The sequence below is a fragment of the Serinus canaria genome, chromosome Z, assembly GCF_022539315.1.
Source record: "Serinus canaria isolate serCan28SL12 chromosome Z, serCan2020, whole genome shotgun sequence".
Taxonomy (NCBI): Eukaryota; Metazoa; Chordata; class Aves; order Passeriformes; family Fringillidae; genus Serinus; species Serinus canaria.
Window position 1 is genome coordinate 25,132,577 of NC_066343.1, and position 19,460 is coordinate 25,152,036.

General features: G+C 41.7%; 1 protein-coding gene across 4 annotated transcripts in view; it reads left to right on the forward strand.

Annotated features, from left to right (window-relative positions):
• The window catches only part of MUSK (muscle associated receptor tyrosine kinase), a 54,952-nt gene that overhangs the window by 7,116 nt on the left and 28,376 nt on the right, over positions 1–19,460 (forward strand). For 3 of the 4 annotated variants that reach the window (XM_030237549.2, XM_018921556.3, XM_018921558.3), the window contains exons 3-6: positions 275–426; positions 1,812–1,939; positions 2,418–2,559; positions 18,661–18,785. In XM_030237549.2, coding sequence (XP_030093409.2) covers positions 275–426; positions 1,812–1,939; positions 2,418–2,559; positions 18,661–18,785 — 547 coding nt within the window. Of the gene's footprint in view, positions 1–274; positions 427–1,811; positions 1,940–2,417; positions 2,564–16,244; positions 16,250–18,639; positions 18,786–19,460 lie in introns of all 4 variants that reach the window. The other variant, XM_050987148.1, reaches the window with a different exon arrangement.

Below are 19,460 nucleotides of genomic sequence, written 5' to 3' on the forward strand. Positions count from 1 at the left end.
AAAACCCCAAACAGGATGCCTACTGATTTTACCAATGTCTGGGTGGTGGAAGAATTGCTACTACACTAGTGACAGTCAGGAATTGCACAGTCTTGTGAAAATCTGAATCTTAATACTGAACTCAGCATTTTCAGCAGATTTCCTTCTGCTTGTGGGTTAAAAATCAGAGGTAGAGCTGATTGCCATTTGTAGTGAACCAGCAGTCTGCATATTAAAATGCAATTCCCTTTCTCTGTCCCTGGTTGTCCCTGACAATCCGTGCTGTGCCCTGCAGGCTGTTTGACACACGGTACAACATCCAGAGGAACGGGCAGCTGCTGACCATCCTGAGCGTGGAGGACAGTGATGATGGGGTATACTGCTGCACAGCAGATAATGGAGTGGGAGCAGCTGCACAGAGCTGCGGGGCTCTCCAGGTGAAAATGCGTAAGTGGGAATACAATTTCTTCCTGATGTCACGTGAGTGTTTAATCGAAAGCCCGAGCAGACTCCCATCTATGGCACCTGGGGATCCATGTTCTGGGCAAACCCATGTCCTTGGGAAGATGGGTGCAGTTCTTTTAGTCAGAGACAGAAATTATGGGATCATAATTTAATGCAGTTGAGATTATTTACTTTGAATAACACACATTTGTTCTAAGATCAGAAGAAAAAACGGATGCTTTGAAGAATGCCCTTTGTGCAAAACTCCGTAAAAGAGTTTGATAGATCAGTCCTCTGTGGCAATGCTGCATAGGTCCCCGTTGAATTTTAACTGCAAAATTTCACTAACCAGATTTCTTCCTGAGAATGGCAAAATCAACTAAATTATGTTCAGATGCTCTCAACAGCAGTGTTGAATGTTCTGGAGCACCGTGTTGTAAATCTCATCATCCCACATGGAAGCCAAAAGATTTGCTCTTGCAGAGAGCTCTGTATGTGCCAAGCTCAGTAAAGCTGGACTCACACGGCTTGAGTTATTTACACAAGCCCTTTAAAAAGCAGTGGAGGTAAATTCTGGCTAAAGCATCTGTTTGTAGGAAAGGATTTGTCTGTGCTAATGAGATGACCCTCAAGGTCTGGTAATGCTGGAATTCTACATCATCCCAGTCACTTGCAGGTGATGAACAGGACATGATGCTCTCTGAAACTTGTTTTTCTGCTGGTTCATTATCATGCAAGGGCCTCAAAATGTCATATGTCCCAAAATACTGAGATGATAATCTTTTATACTCTCAGCTCCGACTAAGGCAGGCCATGTTCTTCCAGTAAAATGAATTTAAATTTATCCCTCATTAACTTTAAGGGAGTTTGATTGCTTTTTCTTTAAGGCTCGATTGTCCTTTTCACTAGCATAGTTATGAATCCTTCAGTTAAGGATATTAATTGCATTTACATGCCCTTCTTGTTGAGCTAGAGGCAGGTCTGGGTTAAAACTCTTTCAAAATCAATTCAATCCAGATCTGAGCTTTGAGACAAGACAGTGTTTATACAGTGAAAAATGTCAGAACCTGGAATGCTAACATTCTTCAGTACTGGAAATACTCTTATCTGAATTTGGATTTTAGCCCAGGCCCTAATTCAAATGACTGTCAAACTCCACACAGGAAAACAAATAACCCATGCAAGTTAGCTGTTTTTGCTGCTTTTTAAACTGAATACAGTGCTGAAGAAAGTTCTTACCAAATATCTTCAAGACCAAGAAAGATTGCTTTATTTTTCAGCAGTACACAGAAAAAGCAGCAGATTTTTGGATGTAATTTCTGAATTTGTCTTGTTCTACTATCTTGTAGCTTCGTCCCAACTTTAAAATTTGGCTTTTAAAATTTTAGGACCCAAAATAACCCGTCCACCTGTAAATGTGGAAATAATAGAAGGATTAAAGGCTGTTCTTCCATGCACTACAATGGGGAATCCAAAACCTTCTGTTTCATGGGTCAAAGGAGAAACAGTTGTAAAGGTGAGTAGGAATGGTTTTCAGTAATAATAATTGTTTGCTAAAGTTACTGTGTTAAATATTAGCATTAGTTATAGTATTTGTAAATTCTAGTAGCTAGAAAGGAAGCATTTGGAAAATCCAGGGCTCATCTCATAAATATCTTCATTTGCAATGAGTCTACATATGAACCGAATGCTCTCTGTGTATCTATATTTTATGTGATATATGCTTGTCACTACTAAGGATGGCCAAATCCTGAGGAAAGAACTTTTGAGTGTTCTCTTAAATAAGAGCTCTTTAGAAGCTATAATTCTCTGATCTGCAAAAATAGCCGTGGGTGAATGTGTCATGACAATGCTGAGCAGGAAGAGTTGCACCCAAACCCTTGAGTTGTAGGACATGTATAGTGTTCATGCATGTAAGCCCAAACTCTGTATACAGATTTTTGTGTGCAGCCTGCGTGTAGAGTCCTCACCTCAATGGCTCCTTCCTCCGGCAGGAGACTGCTCGCATTGCCGTCCTCGATTCTGGGAATTTAAGGATACACAATGTTCAGAGAGAAGATGCAGGACAGTATCGTTGTGTAGCCAAGAACAGCTTGGGCACAGCCTACTCCAAACCTGCAAATGTGGTAGTGGAAGGTGAGTGACTTTTGAACCAGTCTCAAGCTCCGTGTGCCAGCCCCTCATGCATACCCAGTAACTTGAATTAACCTAAAGTATTGTGTTGATGTTGTCTGAACGACCCTAGAGGGTGAATAAAAAAAGGAAAGGAGAAGGAGAAGGAGAAGGAGAAGGAGAAGGAGAAGGAGAAGGAGAAGGAGAAGGAGAAGGAGAAGGAGAAGGAGAAGGAGAAGGAGAAGGAGAAGGAGAAGGAGAAGGAGAAGGAGAAAGAGAGAACATAGAACATTTGCTTTTGTGGACGTGAACATTTTCTGCCCACTAAATGAACACCAGGCTGGTTTTTCAGTTTCCGGCCCTTATGTACTCTGTGTCCAATTCTTATGTACAGAAGGTATTTGCTATGGGGTGTGAACCACCTCCAGTTTCAGAGTGCTGAGAATAGTAGACAGGGGTACCCAAATGTTGGCAACAAGGCATTCTATCTTCCTGAATCCCATAAGAGAATTTGGTTTGGGCAAGGGCTTGTGGGGTGAGTGGGGGAACGACTGATTTAGTAGATGAACAAATTTTTATTTCTGATTCAGGATGGCTGTAATACAGAAAGTAGAGAAGGGTCTTCCTTTTCTTAGTAAGCTTCAAAATACTATTGCAGGTTACATTTGGCCTGGGGCTATCTGAGGTTACTTAGCATGCAATCCCATTTCTAAGAGGATCTGCTTCCTTCTGGGAGCTGTATCAGATATATTAGATCCAACTACACATTGCTGTAGGTCTGCTGTTTTCTTAAAAATTGCATGAATTTTTCAGGGTTTTTTTGTCCCTTTTCAATATTTATACATAGAGACTGTGTATACTAGAAACTTCTTTAGCTTTTGAAACAGGAAGGCAGCTATTCTTAACCTAGATTAAGAGCTGTACTTCTCCCGGGCTAAAGTGATGAAGCAAACTGAAAACAGTTGGATCTTGATGTGAACAGCTTGAGTCCTGGGTTTTACTTTGGCCCCTGTAATTGAGACAATGGGCAAAGGTCTGTCAAGAGTTAAACTGTGGATGGCACATTCTTGGTGCATCAAACACAAATGCTGAAGGGCCTCTGTCACTGCAATTCTTTGCTCCAGATCTGCCAAAGCCAGTTAGGGAATCTAAAAACAAGCTGGAATTGCACCAAAAAAATCCAGGCTGCTAAGGTTGATGTCTTGGTTTTTCTCCATCTCCAGAATTATTCAGTGGCCTGTTAATTCAAAGACTGGCAAACTAAATCACAAATACCCTACTTGGGGTGTGTATGTGTGCTCTTTTTAAAAGGAAGAAGATTAGTTCTGAATTGATTGTGGCAGGTCAATGCTTCCCCACAAATTGTCCCCTCCTGCTCCATTCATGTGTTGGATGAACAAATAAATGCTGTCCTTCAGGCTCACCTTGGTTTCTCTGGTAGGACACCTTTATAATATACCTAATTTCAGGTGGCCACCCAAACTAGACAGACACATGTTTGGTTTATATTTTTGGCTTCCAAAATCCAGAGGTATTAATCCTGACTTAGTACATAGAGTGAACTGTGCAGGATCCATTTTTTCAAACTGACAACATTAGTAATCCCGACCCAGCAGCTTGCTGTGCATACAAATCCCTTCCCCTCATGGTGTTCTAGATCAATTTTCATGGTTATTTAGCATAACTACACGCACACATACCTGTGTACGCCTGCAAGCTGGTACATGCACACATCACCCTCACACCTCTTTCATTATTTTTAGTATCCCTCCCCTCCTGCCCCTCCTACCCCATTAGTATCAGCATTTTAAAATAACTCCAAGTAAATAATACACTAAAATTATTCAAAGCAGGAAAATCACACTCCAATATTCTTTGAGCATTCATAGTGTTCATCAAATTTATGAAAATTGTTGTTTATTGCTTCTCTGTAATAACATTACAAATTTTTTTTTAAATCTTGGTCCTAGTATTAATTGGAGTCCCCAGCCTGCATTGTGTGGTTTAATATTAAAATAAAATAAATAAACATGGTAACTAGGAATATTTAATTCAAGACAAGTGTTCATTCAAGGAAAAGTGTAAATATTTATGCCTAGCTACATCTAGATCACAAGGATCTTGATTTGTTGTGTGCTTCCATTTTAATGGGTCCAGCATTAGGCCCGTGTGACATCCTATCCTTACATGGAAGGGAGCACCCAAGGATCAGAGGTCTTTGTGGTTGAGAGGGATGACCAAAGTAAGAGTGCCCGCAAAAATCTTACGAAGTTTTATTAATAAATTACACATTTGGCATGGAAATGTGTATGGTAATCCCTGACCTCCTATATAAGCATGGGGCAGTGGGTTTTGGATAAAGGGCTAGGGTGAAAGGAGGGGGACTGAGACAAAAAGAGAGATGGATCAAAGAGGAGGAGAGAGAATGAAAAGAAGAAAGGAAGAGGGCACTATCACCAGTCCTGGTTTCAGCATCAATCCAGCTGATGGGTATTCACGCCCCTGTAACACGTGTGTGTCCAGTCTTTGTAGTCCTTTTCAAAGTGAAGTTTCCATGCACTGGAGCTAAGTTTCTCACTCTCTATGCAAATCATTTATCCTGTGCAGCCCATTCTTTTTGACCTTTGTGGAAATGGGTTGGGGGCTTCAGGGATCTTGGGTGCTCTTGATCCCCCCTTACATTCCATGCCGGCTCGTCAGCATCATTCCTGTGCCTCAGCTGTACTCTGTTGTGCTTAGCTCTGGCAGCCAGAACAAGGACACTTGTGTCAGAAAGGCACTGCCCTACTTCCATTTGGCCTCTTTCTCCAGTCATGGCTGGTAACTTGCCATCTCTACCAAGAATCCTTGGTAGGCTCCACAGCTATATGGCTATCAGTGCTTGAGACATACACACTAGCCTCTTATCTTCTATGCTTTCACATCCTGCAATCAACTTAGGGCATCGTTCAAAGTGCCGAGCTGTTCTTGAAAGACTGACTCTCTGCTTTCTGCAGGCAATCAGGCTCCTAAATGTGCTTTTGATCAGGCACATGATTAAATGACTTGCTCAGGTTGGCCCAGGAATTGCAGCAAGTCACAAGTACATAGAGTGAACTTTGCAGGATCCATTTGTTCAAACTGACAACAGACTTGGCCCAAGGGTTTACACTACTGATGTACCTTACAGTACTACTTGTCTGGTTTCAGTGGCCCAAGGTGGAACTATTTGAAAAATGCTGCTATTTTGATTTTCCAAATATTTTTTCTCCATTCCTTGTCAGCTTTCCTCAAAATTCATACTACTGGCCTCTGTTTGTTACTTTTAAAGCACAACTTTAGTATTTTTAAAGTTTTATTATTTTTAAAGCAAAGTTGAAGTAATTTGAGCAATCAGCTTTGGATGAAAATTCAGGTGCAGTTCTTGTCAGGAAAAAGAAAGCACAGAAGGCCTCTTTTAGGGGAAGTGATTTTTCAGTTTTCATCAGTGAATGTTGTGAAGGAGATAAGGATTCTGTAGGCTCTTCACTCTGCACAGACCTGTCCTATGTTAGGGCAGCCTGTTTGCTTTCCCAGGCCAGGTTTCAGGTACCATGGCTTAGGTCATGAATTACAATAAATTAATCCTGGTTCATGATTTTAATTGAAAGGATTAAAAAGCCTGCCTTTTTGCATCTTTTATCCAAGTCTCAGATGAGACTTTGGGGCAAGCTCAGATGAATTTGGACAAGTGATGGTGAAATAGATTTTTTTCTTTAAAGGCATAATCCACATGTGGTAGATACACAATCATGGTGGACCTAATGGTTGGATTTGTAGGAAGTGCTTGGTTTCTCACTGGGAACTGTGTTGAGCCTATGGTCAGCACTGCCCTCACTCAAAGTCTTCCTGGGGTGCCTGGAGGGTATTACGAGAAGAAACATGGAGCACCCCCTTGATTTAACATCAGAGAACAGGCTCTGGAGATAAGTTATGGAGAAAGGATGCAAGAGGCAAGCATTGGCCAAGTGAGCTAAATGAGTGACCATGCAAGATAGGCACCACTCCTGAAGAAGAATTACACACATTTTTTGTGATCTTGGTGTGTCCTGCAGCAGTGAAATTATACATGTCTTTGGTTTTGGTCTGAGGAATGTCTTGGAGAAATAGGGTTGGTTCTCTCTGACATCTGCTGGGCTCATTATAAATTAGTTCACTGGTGAGCTGGTTCAGTTATGCAGAAGCTGCATGGTTGTATTTTCCTCACTTGGTTCTTCTAGTTACAGCCCACTCAGTGTATGAGAAAAGGACTAGTGAAAGTAGTGGCATGAAGCAGAAGTTCAATAGGCAGAAACAAGCCTTTTCCACAAAGGAAAAGGGTTTTGCTTTCTGCAAAGCCAAAGAAATCAATGCTGAGTTTTTTGATCTGCTAAAATTAGCATGTGAAGACTTGCTCTTGCTATTGTACATCCAGAAGGTAGAACGTACATTGAGATACAGAAGGTAAAGTGTGCACTGAGATAAAGGAACAATATTATAATCTTGACTGCTTGCCAAGAAATGAGTTTTTAATTTCCTGGAGGCAACATTTCTGACCTGCAGTTTTGTATTCATTTTCTATCATCTTGAGCATTTTGCTCACTAGCTTTTTAATCACTGCATTATCAACGTTTGTAATGTACACTTCTGCAAAACCTAGAAGGCCATTTATATACTCAGTGAAGCAGTACCTTGCTAAAGGATTTCCACAGATTTATTGTTGTTTGCTGTATTGATTCTCACAGTGAATCTCTGGCTGAAAGTTTCCCGAATTAATCCAAGATTAAGGACTGTGATTGAATAGAGGCATTTGCTTTCTTATCTGATCTGTAGTTAGCACAGATGTCTGAAGGCTGACGTTTATTGACAGGATGTTGACTGAGATGGTTAAGATGTTCCAGTTTTATCTGAAATCTGAAATCACTCCTTTGGAAATAGAGAAGCAGTCATTGCCATCAATACTGTTGAGATTTGTCATCAAAAGCAGAAATTACCATTGATGAAAGTGAAAATTTAGGGCATGGGGTAAAGATTTAAGGTGTCCCAAGAAGGCCTTTTGTGGGCCTCCTCTGAGCATTTGAAATCTGCAGGGTCTGTAAGACCTTTGGTTTTTCCTTTATGCATTAGACAACTATTTATGTACATAGGCCATAGAAGGGGAGGAATTTTCATTTTTGTTGGTATTTGCAGTGACATCAAACTGGTCCACTATTAGGACCAGTTCCACAAAAGCCATGCAAGAGCTTTTCAGGTTCAGCTTCTGGGCCTGCTGCCTAAAACTGTACAGTCTCCAAGGTCTGACATGAGCTAAGAATGATGTTCCCCATATCCATTATGTATGAATTGTGTGATATTAAAAGAATATATTTAAAGCCATGAGCTCTTGTGTGGTGAGAGGCATGGTAATATTTCTGTTATGAGCATGCTTATCACTCAGATGCAGAGTGAAGATGCCTCATTAATTTTTTCTTAACATACACAAAAAAATTCCATTGGATGATTTCCTTTAATCTCTTACTATCTTTTTTGGATATTATCCTTATAGACAGTGTTCAGATTATATGTAATTCCTACATCAAATAAGAAGTGTCTATTGCAGAACAGCCACAAACTTGTGAATTTTGTGATAATTTACAGGCATCTTTGCCAGACCTGGGATCAGTTTTTTTCTTTGTTTTGGAGAATGTTTCTTCTGTTCTTAGGGGAAGGAAAGTGACACTTTGTGAATTGATAGAATTCACCTGAAGAAGGGCTCTTGTTATTCTTCATTCTTCAAAACAACAGCAACAACAACAAAATCACAAAAGAAATTGAAAATTTGATTATGAATTTCTGACAGTTTAGAAGTAACACCTGCTTACAAAGGAGAAAATGCTATAAACCATATTTCAGCCTTAGCCTTATACTTAGTTTCAACTATTGAACGAGCATTTTCCGGAAATCAGTGGAGTTATTGTCACTGAAATGTACAAAGGGTTGTGGTGGATTAGGCACTAACACAGCAGAAGGTAAAATATTTTCCTGAGAGGTGTCCTTCCAGTCCAACAGTAACCTGTGAATGGCAATTTTCTGACGTAGGGAGACAGTGTGAATGGTCTACTGGAATGTCGGTGCAAAAGGTTTTTCTTCCCCTGTGGGTTAAGATCAAGCTTTCTGTCTTTCTCAGTGTTGCATCCAGCTAGTGAAACCTCTGAAGTTCCAGTTTCTCAGTGATGCATTTTTGATGCTGAAAAGTGTAGAAAAAGGCAATAAATACAGGGACTGCTATGTGAGAGGAAAGAGTATGTGGATGGTCCTGTTGCTTGTGTACTGAGTTAGATGCAGCTACATCTTGTGATTTATATGAAACTGAGCTTGATCTCCACCAGCCTGTGGCACTAGAGACTTGTGGAATTCAGGAGCGTAGTGTGTGATAACCTTTAGTTTTTAAGTCATCACTCTACAGACACATGTCTAGAAATTAGTAATCATACATCTGTAAGGAAACAAACAAAACAGCCAGGGCAAACATTAGAAGATGCAGTGTGTTTTAACAAAAAAACAGCCTGTATTCTCCACTGATATACTAACTTTTTTGGTTCAAATCTCTGCATTTTCCAGCTGTCTGAAGAGGCATTGGTTGAGAGCTACTGACCCTTTCTTTAACAAGGCCATTTCATTGATCTTTCTGCTGAAGTGTTGCTGCTCCACTTCCTCCTGTGCTACTGTGTGGCAGCACATAAAACAATCAATATAAACAATGAAAGAAGCAAATCTCCTTATACTCCCTGACTTAGATGTTTGGTTTCACATTCCAGCTCTGGTAGATAGATGTCTTTTCCTGGCCACATTTTATTGCTTATTACTAGCTACTAAAATAATACCCTGCCACAGGCCACAAAAATGTTCCCCTGTAAACCACTTCTGAAAACTGCCTTAGCCTTAAAAATAGGAAGGTTTTCCTTCCATCCCTTCAGAAGAAAGGACTTGCCAGATTTGGTCTAGATTTTTATTTTAATCATGTAGTCTAATTCTTGTGTCAGTGAGGAGATGGCAGACTAATTGACAATAGAAAGCAATGCTATAGCTGCTTAGTTAAGAGACTGTCCCTTTGAAGTGTAAAGCACTAGCTTCCTTCAGCTGTTTTTTGGGTGTCTTGGGACAAATTTGCATCACAGATAAATCAACAGACTAGCAAGTCACACAAAAATTCAAATAAGAGGAATAAAAGCATATATTTAGTGCAGAAAATTCTATCAATTTGAATAGGCCACATTCCAGAGGTGGGCTATATTTTGGTTGAAAGATGACTCCTCATATGCCATCCAAAAAGTTTTTACACTTTTGTGTCGACTTGCCTGCACTTGGCATAGATATGTAGGAAAGGGAGATACCAAGAGACCACTGAAGCAGCCAATCAGCGCTGTTACATTGCATTTCCCACAAATTAGATTTCAGTGTGAAATCAGAATTTTTATTGCTATTATCTTTTGAGGCAGAGTGTTTTGGGTCAGGTGAATTGCCAAATAACAAACTGGTAAGGAAATTTGCAGTTCTTCTTTTAAGTATTGGATGGAACTTCCTCCTGGAAGTTCTAATACCAACACTGAAGAAGAGCCTTTGGCTTGGCCAAAGGCTTAGCAGAGGCAGGAGCTCTGGGAAAGGATGCCTTTCCTGTTTGTGGTGGTGCTGGTGTATGTACCTGCAGGCAATGTCCTATGGCAGTAAAGGGTGAACACAGCAGTTTGATTTTAAACATTGCAAAGGGTTTATGGGGAGGAAGCATTACAAGTTTGCCTGTAATTACACCAAAGTATTTGACTGACCTCAGTGGGGTGGCATGGGCATAACTGAAACCCCAGAATATCTCATTAAATCTCCTCCTACCTGCTGCACTCACCAGAGTCATCCCAAGGGTCTGAGATGCTGCAGAAACAATCATGGCCCTAATTACAGGGTAACAGGGCAAGCTGCAGGAGGAAGAAAGCAGCCTCAGACCTTCAACAAATGACAAGTACGTGTGAGCTATTCAATTTACTCCCAAAGTTTGCTCCCCTGTGTCATTGGCTGCCTTTGAGTCATTATCATAGGATGGCCTCTTGCAATGAGGAGCTGCAGTGAGGCTTCAGACAAGGCACATACACAAAATTCTTCTTTAAAAGCATTTAAGCCTGCTATTTCCTTTCACAAAAACTTCTTTCCCCTATCATAGACCTTGGGAAGGCATTGGAAAAATGTATGATCTTCTCACAACATTTCATGAATTGTGGTTTTAAGACAAAAAATGATATGGCAATTAAAATCTCTCTCTCTTCTAAACCATTGGCTATCTAGAAAGCACGAGCTTCCCACAGAACAATGAAGGGAAGTAGAGGGTAGAGAATATCCATAGCTATCAAATAAAGGGGACCAGAGCAAACTGAGACAAGCATTCTGAAAGGGCTTGAGCCCCTCACAAAAAGGGTATATCAAACAGGGAGTTGAGAATTTGGAAAATAGATGGATGTCTGTTGTAGGAGGAATTAGATGAGTTTTCAACACTAAAAATCAAGCACGTGTGATGGATAAGGTGAGCAGGGAACAGGCTCTTTGCTGTCCCCAAACCAAGTAACATCCTAGCAGCTACAGCCAGCAGCACTTTAAACTAGACAGAAGGAAGTACTTTTCACAGGACATGTAATTAAATTTATGGCATTGCTAATACCAGTGGTGCAGACCAGATGTCAGGATAATGCATGAATCACCTCATTTTTGGTATCCCAGTGATTCCCCATAATTGTTTGCTCAATTCCTTAGGGTGGGAGAGGGAGAGGGAGACTTGTGCATAGCTGTGATTTCAATACATGCACACAGACTAGTAGCCTCAGCAGCAGTCATGATGGGTCGTGATCATGAGTGGAACAAGCAAAGGAATTGCTCCTTGACTTTGGGAGGCTGGAAACTTCATTTCCAGTTTCACATTCAGTAGCGGATAGAGGCAGAGATAAATGCACCTGATATGACTCTGTACTGTAGATGAGACAGAGCACAGGGAGGTTTAAAGGGTCTTTCCTTCAAAGAAACCAAACACAAATATAAGAGCAGTAATGACATGAGAAGAATTTCCTCATTCAATTCCTTGGGAAGTAATTTGAACGCATTATCCTCACTTGTCCTTGAATCTAGTGTTTGCTCTGTATATAGAGATGAACACTTGCACAGAACAGGTTTTATATAGTTACACAGGATATAAGCTATCTATTTACATTTTACTCCTGGTTATTACATCTTTGCTTACTTGTGGTGTCTCCTTTTAGGATTCCACAGACATCTACATGCAGTGTAAAGTCTTTCACAGCTGAGAAGCTAGTGGCTGATATGTTTGTCATCACATTAGTCCTTCTACTAATGCAAATTGTGCTACCACCCATAAATCTAGGAGTACACCCTAAAATAAAGTTAGTTTGGAAAGTTTTTTGCGTTGCTAAGAAAAATTTTCTTTTATATCAGACACTAGAGCTTTGAGTCTGAAAGTATATGATTCAGATGTACTTTGCTCCATCTTCCTTTCACACAGATCTTGAATTGTCCCTGGTGCCCATCTCATAGCCTCAGGCTCCAGGCTGAGTGCTGTGGAGTCTAGCCTGTGCTGCATGATGCTTTAAGGACTACAGCAAGACCCAGCTCTCCCAATTAATATATCAGGAGCCAGAAGAACTTGCATCTTGCCAATGTGTACAAAATGCAGATACTTTAGATGTGTTGGAGGCTTATCCTCCTGGGTTACCACAATAACAGGCTGAGGGTCAGTGGATGGTGAAGTGCTGCTTGCTTACAGCTTGCTTACAGCTCTTCCTCACCTTGCTATGTTGGGCCCTGTACGTAATAGTGCTTTCCCTTGAGGAATAATACAGTGATTGTGTGGGTTTCCTACAGTGTGTGTGTACTTTTTTTTTTGTTTTGATAACTTGTATACACGTGGTTTTTTAGCAATAAGCATGTTTGTACATAGATTAAATTAAATGTGTAAGCAATTTGATAAAGATAAATGGAAGTGCCTCATATCAGCTTTGCCGGAGCTGCTTTGCTCCTCTTTGTATTTATTTGATAGGCTTACAAAAAAAGATAAGTGCTGCAAGCTAGGTAAGAAATACTTGGTGGTCAAAATGAAACTGACCTTGCAGTTATCTTGGGATTTAATTATTAACTCATCCCCATTTTGGAAGTGCTAATCCACGCTCAGAACCTGCTGCTGCTGCTGCTGCGAGAGGAGTGGTTGACTCCCTTTCTCCTTGTCCTCACTGGAGAATATGTTTGTTCTCCAAGAATATGTTTGTTCTCCATGTCTGGATCCGAGGTGGGATTCGGTTCTGTCATGTCAGCTGCAGAGACTGAATCTTGTCTGGTCAGCCCTTGGAATGTGATTAGCTGCTGCACACAGCTTCCCGTGACTGTCTCTGTGCCCGCTGATCCATGAGCATGGTGTGTGGCCTGTTCTTGGCAGCAGCATTCCAAGAATCTTTTTCATTTTATGCAGGTAATGTTAGAAAACACAAATGCCGCAGGCTTCTGTGCATTTAAAAATGTATTTGTCAGACCTTCCTTCATCTCTCACCAGTGGGAAGGAAATGGCAGTCCCTCTACTTTTTATCTCTCCTTGACTGCCTGGTTTAGGCTTGTTAGGAAGAGTGAATGGTTACAAGCTGAATGAATCTGGATGGGAAGTTAGACAAACTGACTTGTCACTGGCAAAAATCATAGTGGCACATGTTCATGGTTCTTTAGAGCATACAGCTAGCAAGAAGAAATGTTTTTTCTGTGGCTTTGTAAGCAAAGTCCAAGCCCAGAGACACCTCTGCAGACAAGAAATAATTCTGACCTTTCATGTTTCAGGTACAAAAGAGCTATGGAACACTGGCAAACACAAACAAAAAATGTTTGCAATTTAGCAAAAGTGTGAATTTTGCACAGGGGAAAGTCTTTGCCAGGATATTTATATCTGGAAACCTTCCAAGACAATATGTGGTTTAGCAGTTCTGGCAGCAGTGTCGACACATTGGATCTCAATGCAACATTAGATGCAAAGGAAACGCATTGTGCACACAAGATTTGCCTTTACACACTGTGTTCTGCAGCTTAGCTGAAAAAAGATTAAATGCAAAAGACCTGGTTTCAGTCACCCAAAAGGCCACGTTTCATTGAGAAACACAAAGCAGCTGTGGAAAGTGAGGCAGACTGAGATATCAGATCTGGGAGGATGGGCACATCAGGTAGGAGGCCAGGCTTTGGCTGCAGTGGGAAGGGAATGTTGCCAGGCAGTTGCCAACACAAGGTTAGCTCCTGGTGGCCTTACCTTGCTGTGGACTACTGGGGATGCAGATGCTTTACAGTATGCCAGGACTCTGCCAACAAACTCTTGGATGTGAACACCTGTTGATGTAGACAGGCTAAGTTAATTCACCTGCATGGGAAAGTGTTGCTCATATCCTCTTAAATACAGGGTTCACCAAAGCAACTGTGGCCCCTGGATAAAAACAATCTACCCCACATTCCAGAACAAGTGCTTGACTGATCCTGGTGCTGCCTTTTTCCCAGCCAGGAAGTGAAACTCAAGATCATTTTAGTGAGGAGGTAATATAAGAGTGGATCTTCAGGGGCAGTAATGGAAAGATGTCCACAAAAGCCCACCATCCCAAGGATGAGTACATTTTTATGGGTTTTAGGAAATCAGCATAATGATACAAAGCACCAATTAGGGGGACAAATGCTGATGTAATTCCCCCCCAGGTCAAGCCCCTTCTCTGGAGTCCCCCACTTGGCACTAGCTGGGCTTTGTCCATGAAATGTGTCCCAAAGAGTTGTTGTAGGCCTTGGTTCCCAGGAGGAACCAAGATAGCAGTGGGGCCCTGCACCTCCCAGGGCTTGGAGCTCTGGAATTTCTTGTGCTTTTCTGCCTAGGAAAGGCCATGGAAAAGTACTGGGAAAATCAGCACTAGTACAATAGGCTACAGAGAGACAAATATACGTGTGAAGAATACAGAGAACATATTAAAGTAAAAAGGCAAAAAACAAACAGCATCACTGGTGCTCTGGGCATCCCTGTGTCCTTTCCCCAAAGCAGCAGCATGGCTCCAGGCCACCTACACAGCTGTCTGGTTGTGACTGGCCAAATCCAGCCTTCTTTAACAAAAAAAAGGCCTTGCCCAGACTGCGAGCAGGCATCTGCCAGGACTGCGGGACCAGACCCCAAACGTGGGAAGTGAAACATAGCTCAATCAAAGGCAATGGGGAAAAAAAGTCACCTGGAAAGAGTTAGCCATTCAATGTGGAGGCAGGGGGCAGGGCATGCTGCTTTAATCTTTTTATAGTATAAAATTTTTGTGACTGAATTAAAGCCCTACTGTTTGGACTGGATGATGTTACGTAATTCTCAGAAATGAGAGCAGCTGGCCATGGTACAGATTCCTCCTAGCAAGCCCTGCAGTGCACAGAACATCATTTACCAAGGCTGTAAAAAAATACATTTATTAAGGGGCTTGGGAGTGAAATTTGACATGCTGGCTTGGCTTTTAGCTGTCTGGATTCCATTTACAGCTCCTCTGTTTTATTTTCCCCTAAAATAAATAAATTAAGCTGTCTTTGCCCACTTTTCCTAACTGCCTTTTTGGGATGCCTGTGGGTGAATCCAGTGCAGAGAGCCCAGGGGTATTGATAAGAATGTTGCTAACCTTGTAGTGGTAATGTAGCTAAATAAGCAAAGGCAAAATCCAAATTCAGGAGGATGTGGAAAAGGGCAGACAAATAATGGAGGAATTAGAAATCACCTGATTGCTGGAAATTTTCACTCTGAAGAAAACTGAGAACAAGACAAGGTCCTGAGCCCACCAAAAATGTGAATTTTACAAACATTTATTGCTATTTCCTGATCCTTCTGCTTGCCTTTCACCCACCTCTTCCTACCAACTGCACTAGCACCAAATTTGCCATTCCTTACTTGCCTTTGCCTCTTGTCTCTACTTGTGGAATTGGGGGGTGGGGGAGGAGAGGAAGGGGGCAGAAAAATCATAGTTGTGGGGTCTGTGTTCTGTCATTTAGATATAGGACAGATTTTGTTGCTCATGCAGTTGCCAAAATGGACCCTGAGCTCATCCTGGTGTTCTTGCCCTGCTTTGCACAGGTGGATGGTGACATTGGCTGCACTTATGCAACCCATCCTCACTTTCCCACAGCACTCAGGTCTGACTGCAATGTTAATGTGTTGATCATCTACCCATACATTATATGGTTGAGAAATAGGTGATACTATTCTTTTAATACTCTTTCCCAAGGTGATTAAGAACCCTTTGGAAAATATGTCTCTGGATCGGCCAATCAGCCATGCTCCAAAACCTGTTAGGACCCGGAAAGCCTGGCCCCTTGTCCCAGGAAATTTCTCATTTAAAAATAAAATAATTCAATCCCCCCTCCTCCCCAGTTTATTCCAGTATTACCATCTACAACTACATACTCAGAGTACATAGCTAAACTTTAAGTAAAATATTTGAAAGCATACAAATGTAAGTATCTGAAATGTTAAAAAATTAAATATATTACTTCAATTCTGAAGGTCTTGAAAAATGTGCATGATAGCACTGGGGATAGAAGGAATTTCAATTCTTCCACATTTTGGAAATCAGCTTAGTTCCTTATAAGTCAAATTTTATTTAGCCATCCCTCCCTGCAGTACTTGCCACCAGAAATATGTGAATGTTTAGGAGCTGTTGCTGGATTTTTTTATCCCATATTTGGTGTTTTAGTATTTTAAGGGTGGCCTGATGCTCTACCTTACCAAAGGTGGCAGACAACTGCTTATCTAGCAGTGTGCTGGGCTACTAAAGCAAGTGCAGAGATCAGCACTGGTGGTTGGGCCCTGGGAAAAGGGATGTCTCCCCAAAGGCACCATGCCAGGCATGAGCAGAGCCATAGTGCTTGCTGTGGCTTTGCACCCTGCCTGTGTTATTGCCATTTTCCATTATTTGCCATACAAAAAGTGTGTCTTTTTGATTCCTGGCAGAAAAATCCTAGCAGATTTTGGAAGAGCAGCTAGTACAGAGGAGGACATATAACCACTGTCCAACATCAGCTAACTGAGTGCTGGTAATTTGTCACTTTGGTATTAATTTAACTGGGCAGGATCTGAGCAGCAGAGTCAGAGAGCAAAATCAGGTGGGCAAGGGTCCCAGCAGCATACTGGGCTAAGAGAAGAACTAAGGGCCATATTCCAACCCTGGAAGCTAACGTGCTAGCTCAGCTGGAGCCATGTGAATGTAACTGCTGCCAGAGGACAGGCCCCAAAGTTTAGTATTTCTCCAAATGAAGCATAAAAATAATTATGAGCTTAGCCTGCAAAACTTGGGTCCGAATTCATAACCATCTGGTGTTAATGGCCTCCAGTGAAACTTCAGACAAAGGTTTCATTTTACTTATTATTCATGAGAAAAGCTTCTGGCCAGTGACTGCAGCTTTGCTCATTACTGAAGGAGCTTCATACCTGCTGCCTCGCTGAGGGGTAAGGAGGTGCAGAAGCCTCCTGCTTTGAGATTAGGCAGGTGGCACTGAGCAGAGACAGTGGGATTGCTCGAAGCACACAGCAGAATTAAGAAGCTCAATATAATATTTATCTTCTCACCATTTTCACTTAACTGACTTGACACTTAATCTTCCAAAAAGCCTCTGCCCAAGAGTTTATTGAAATGCAAAAAGGAGTCCATGCTGAAATTAACACCTACTGCTACTTATCTATGAGAAAAAGCTGTTTTTAGGCTCTTTGTCAAAACAAATCTCACCTGCATACCAGCTGAGAACTGGGTGGAAGGACTGTGTGGAAAGCATATACTTTTTTCAGTTCATCTGAAATTTTGCAGACAAAGCGTTCCCATACCAAATAGTGGGGACACTATTAGAACACTTAGATGTTCTAATTCTGCATAGGGCAAACAGAAGATGCTGACGTGGTGAGGTGTGCTGATAAGGAGAAACACACAGATAAAAGTGGCAAACAAGATCTCAGGCTTTTCTGACAACTCCAAGAGAAATTTCCCTGCTTATTAAAGTTTCTGATGGAGATTTTTAGACATTACTGTGTGGTCTAGAAGGTGTAACTCACTAAGCATGAGAAATTTGAGTAAGAAATTGCAGAAGTGCTTTTGAGCTTGCTTCCGTACAGACATTCTGGTATTTCCATTAAAAATTATAGGTCAAAACTCAAATGTTCCAGGTGGGAAGTTTCTCTTCTCTGCTTTTCTCCATGTGGTCCAAGTACAGCAGCTTGTTAAGACCATCAGGGTTGTGTTTCTGGATCAAAATAAGTTTTCAGCAAAACTACTTCAGTTGTTATTTCTGGCCAACAGTCCTTCCCCTTGCCCCCTCCCCCAATCCTCCACCCCCAACCAACCACAACAACAACAGAAAGGGAGTGGGAGAAGGGAATGCTTATTTCGCTTATCTGCAAAGTGCCCAGAAACCTTATTTCCACAAAAGAAGCAAGAGCTGTAGAAATGGGAAGCCACTTTAAAAGCCTACTTTTCCACTGCAATCTCATCTTCCTAAAGTTTTTGCCAGCCATTCTCTCATACCTTGATGCTTGATGTTAGACATTTCCCCTCAGGGCAGCTTGTTGTTGCATGGAAAATGCCAGTGTTTGCACCACTCTGTGGCAAGTCTTAATCGCTGCAATCAGACTGAGATGTTTATCTGACCCTTACCCTTCATGGCACATGTCCATACTGGCGTCCTTAATGGTTCTCACAAAGTTTCACAGGTCAGCCTGAGCAGGCCAGCATGGTAACTTGCTGCTTTTTTTGCTGCAAGCTGTTCCATCTGCATGCTACTGAAGAGTTTCCTCTTGGTTTTCTTGCACATTACCCTCTCGAGGCTTTGGATTTGACACAGAAATTTCCAGAGTTAAACTTTGGTCTGTAAGGTGCAGAATGTAACCACACTAAATTCTTTTTTTCTCCTCCTCATCTGTCTCCCGGGAATGTGACTCACTGGGAAGCCTGTCCTATGGTCTACTGTTCTTCATGGAGCTGTGACTTACATCAAGACCCACTGGGGAGGGAGAACCCCCATGACGGCACCAGCCTCAGCTTTACATTATTGTTCAGCTAGCACCTTTGTCTTCTCTTACAGTGTTTGCCAGGATTCTGAAGGCTCCTGAATCCCAAAACATCACCTTTGGGTCCGTGGTGACATTGCGGTGCACAGCGACCGGCCTTCCAGTCCCCACTGTCACCTGGCTGGAAAATGGGAAAGCTGTAAGTGCCTCTTTTTCATGCTTTTGCCACTGGAGGACTGCTATCAGCTGGTAGTCAGCACCAGTGGTTTCTCTTCCTTCCTAACTTAGCACCTTGTTTTTCAAACTGGTTGGGTCCAGCTCATCTCTCTGCTGCAGTTTTCTCTGGAAAAACATTTTCTGCCTTATTCAGGGTGTTGTATGACTTCGTTTATTACAATTTGAAAAGCCCAAGATGAAGGGTGCTTTGGATCTTTTCAACCATCCTCCAAGACAGAATTTCTAGGACTTCACTGTGTAATTCTGCAGCTATCTTTCCTTTCCTTTTTTAATAATGTGGTAACAATAATGAGGAATTGCATATTTGACAAAGTAACATAAACCACAGAGTTAGATAGAGAAACTGATTTGAGGTCAAATACCTGTGGAACTACATTAAGCACAGCATATTTGAAGAAGATAATAGATCTGAAATTTTCTAGGCTAACCTAGGTGATGTGAAATATGTCATGAGTTTATCCCTGGGCAGAAGCATGTTCTTAAGAAAGGCACACCCTCTTCAGTGGCAGGCATCAAGGGATGCAAATCCGCTGTGTCTCATAGGAAAGATTCTGTGGTCTAATGATCCTGACCACTTAATATGGGTGCTTGCTTTCAGTCTGCCTGGCTTTCATGCCTGTGTGTAGGCTGTTGCAAT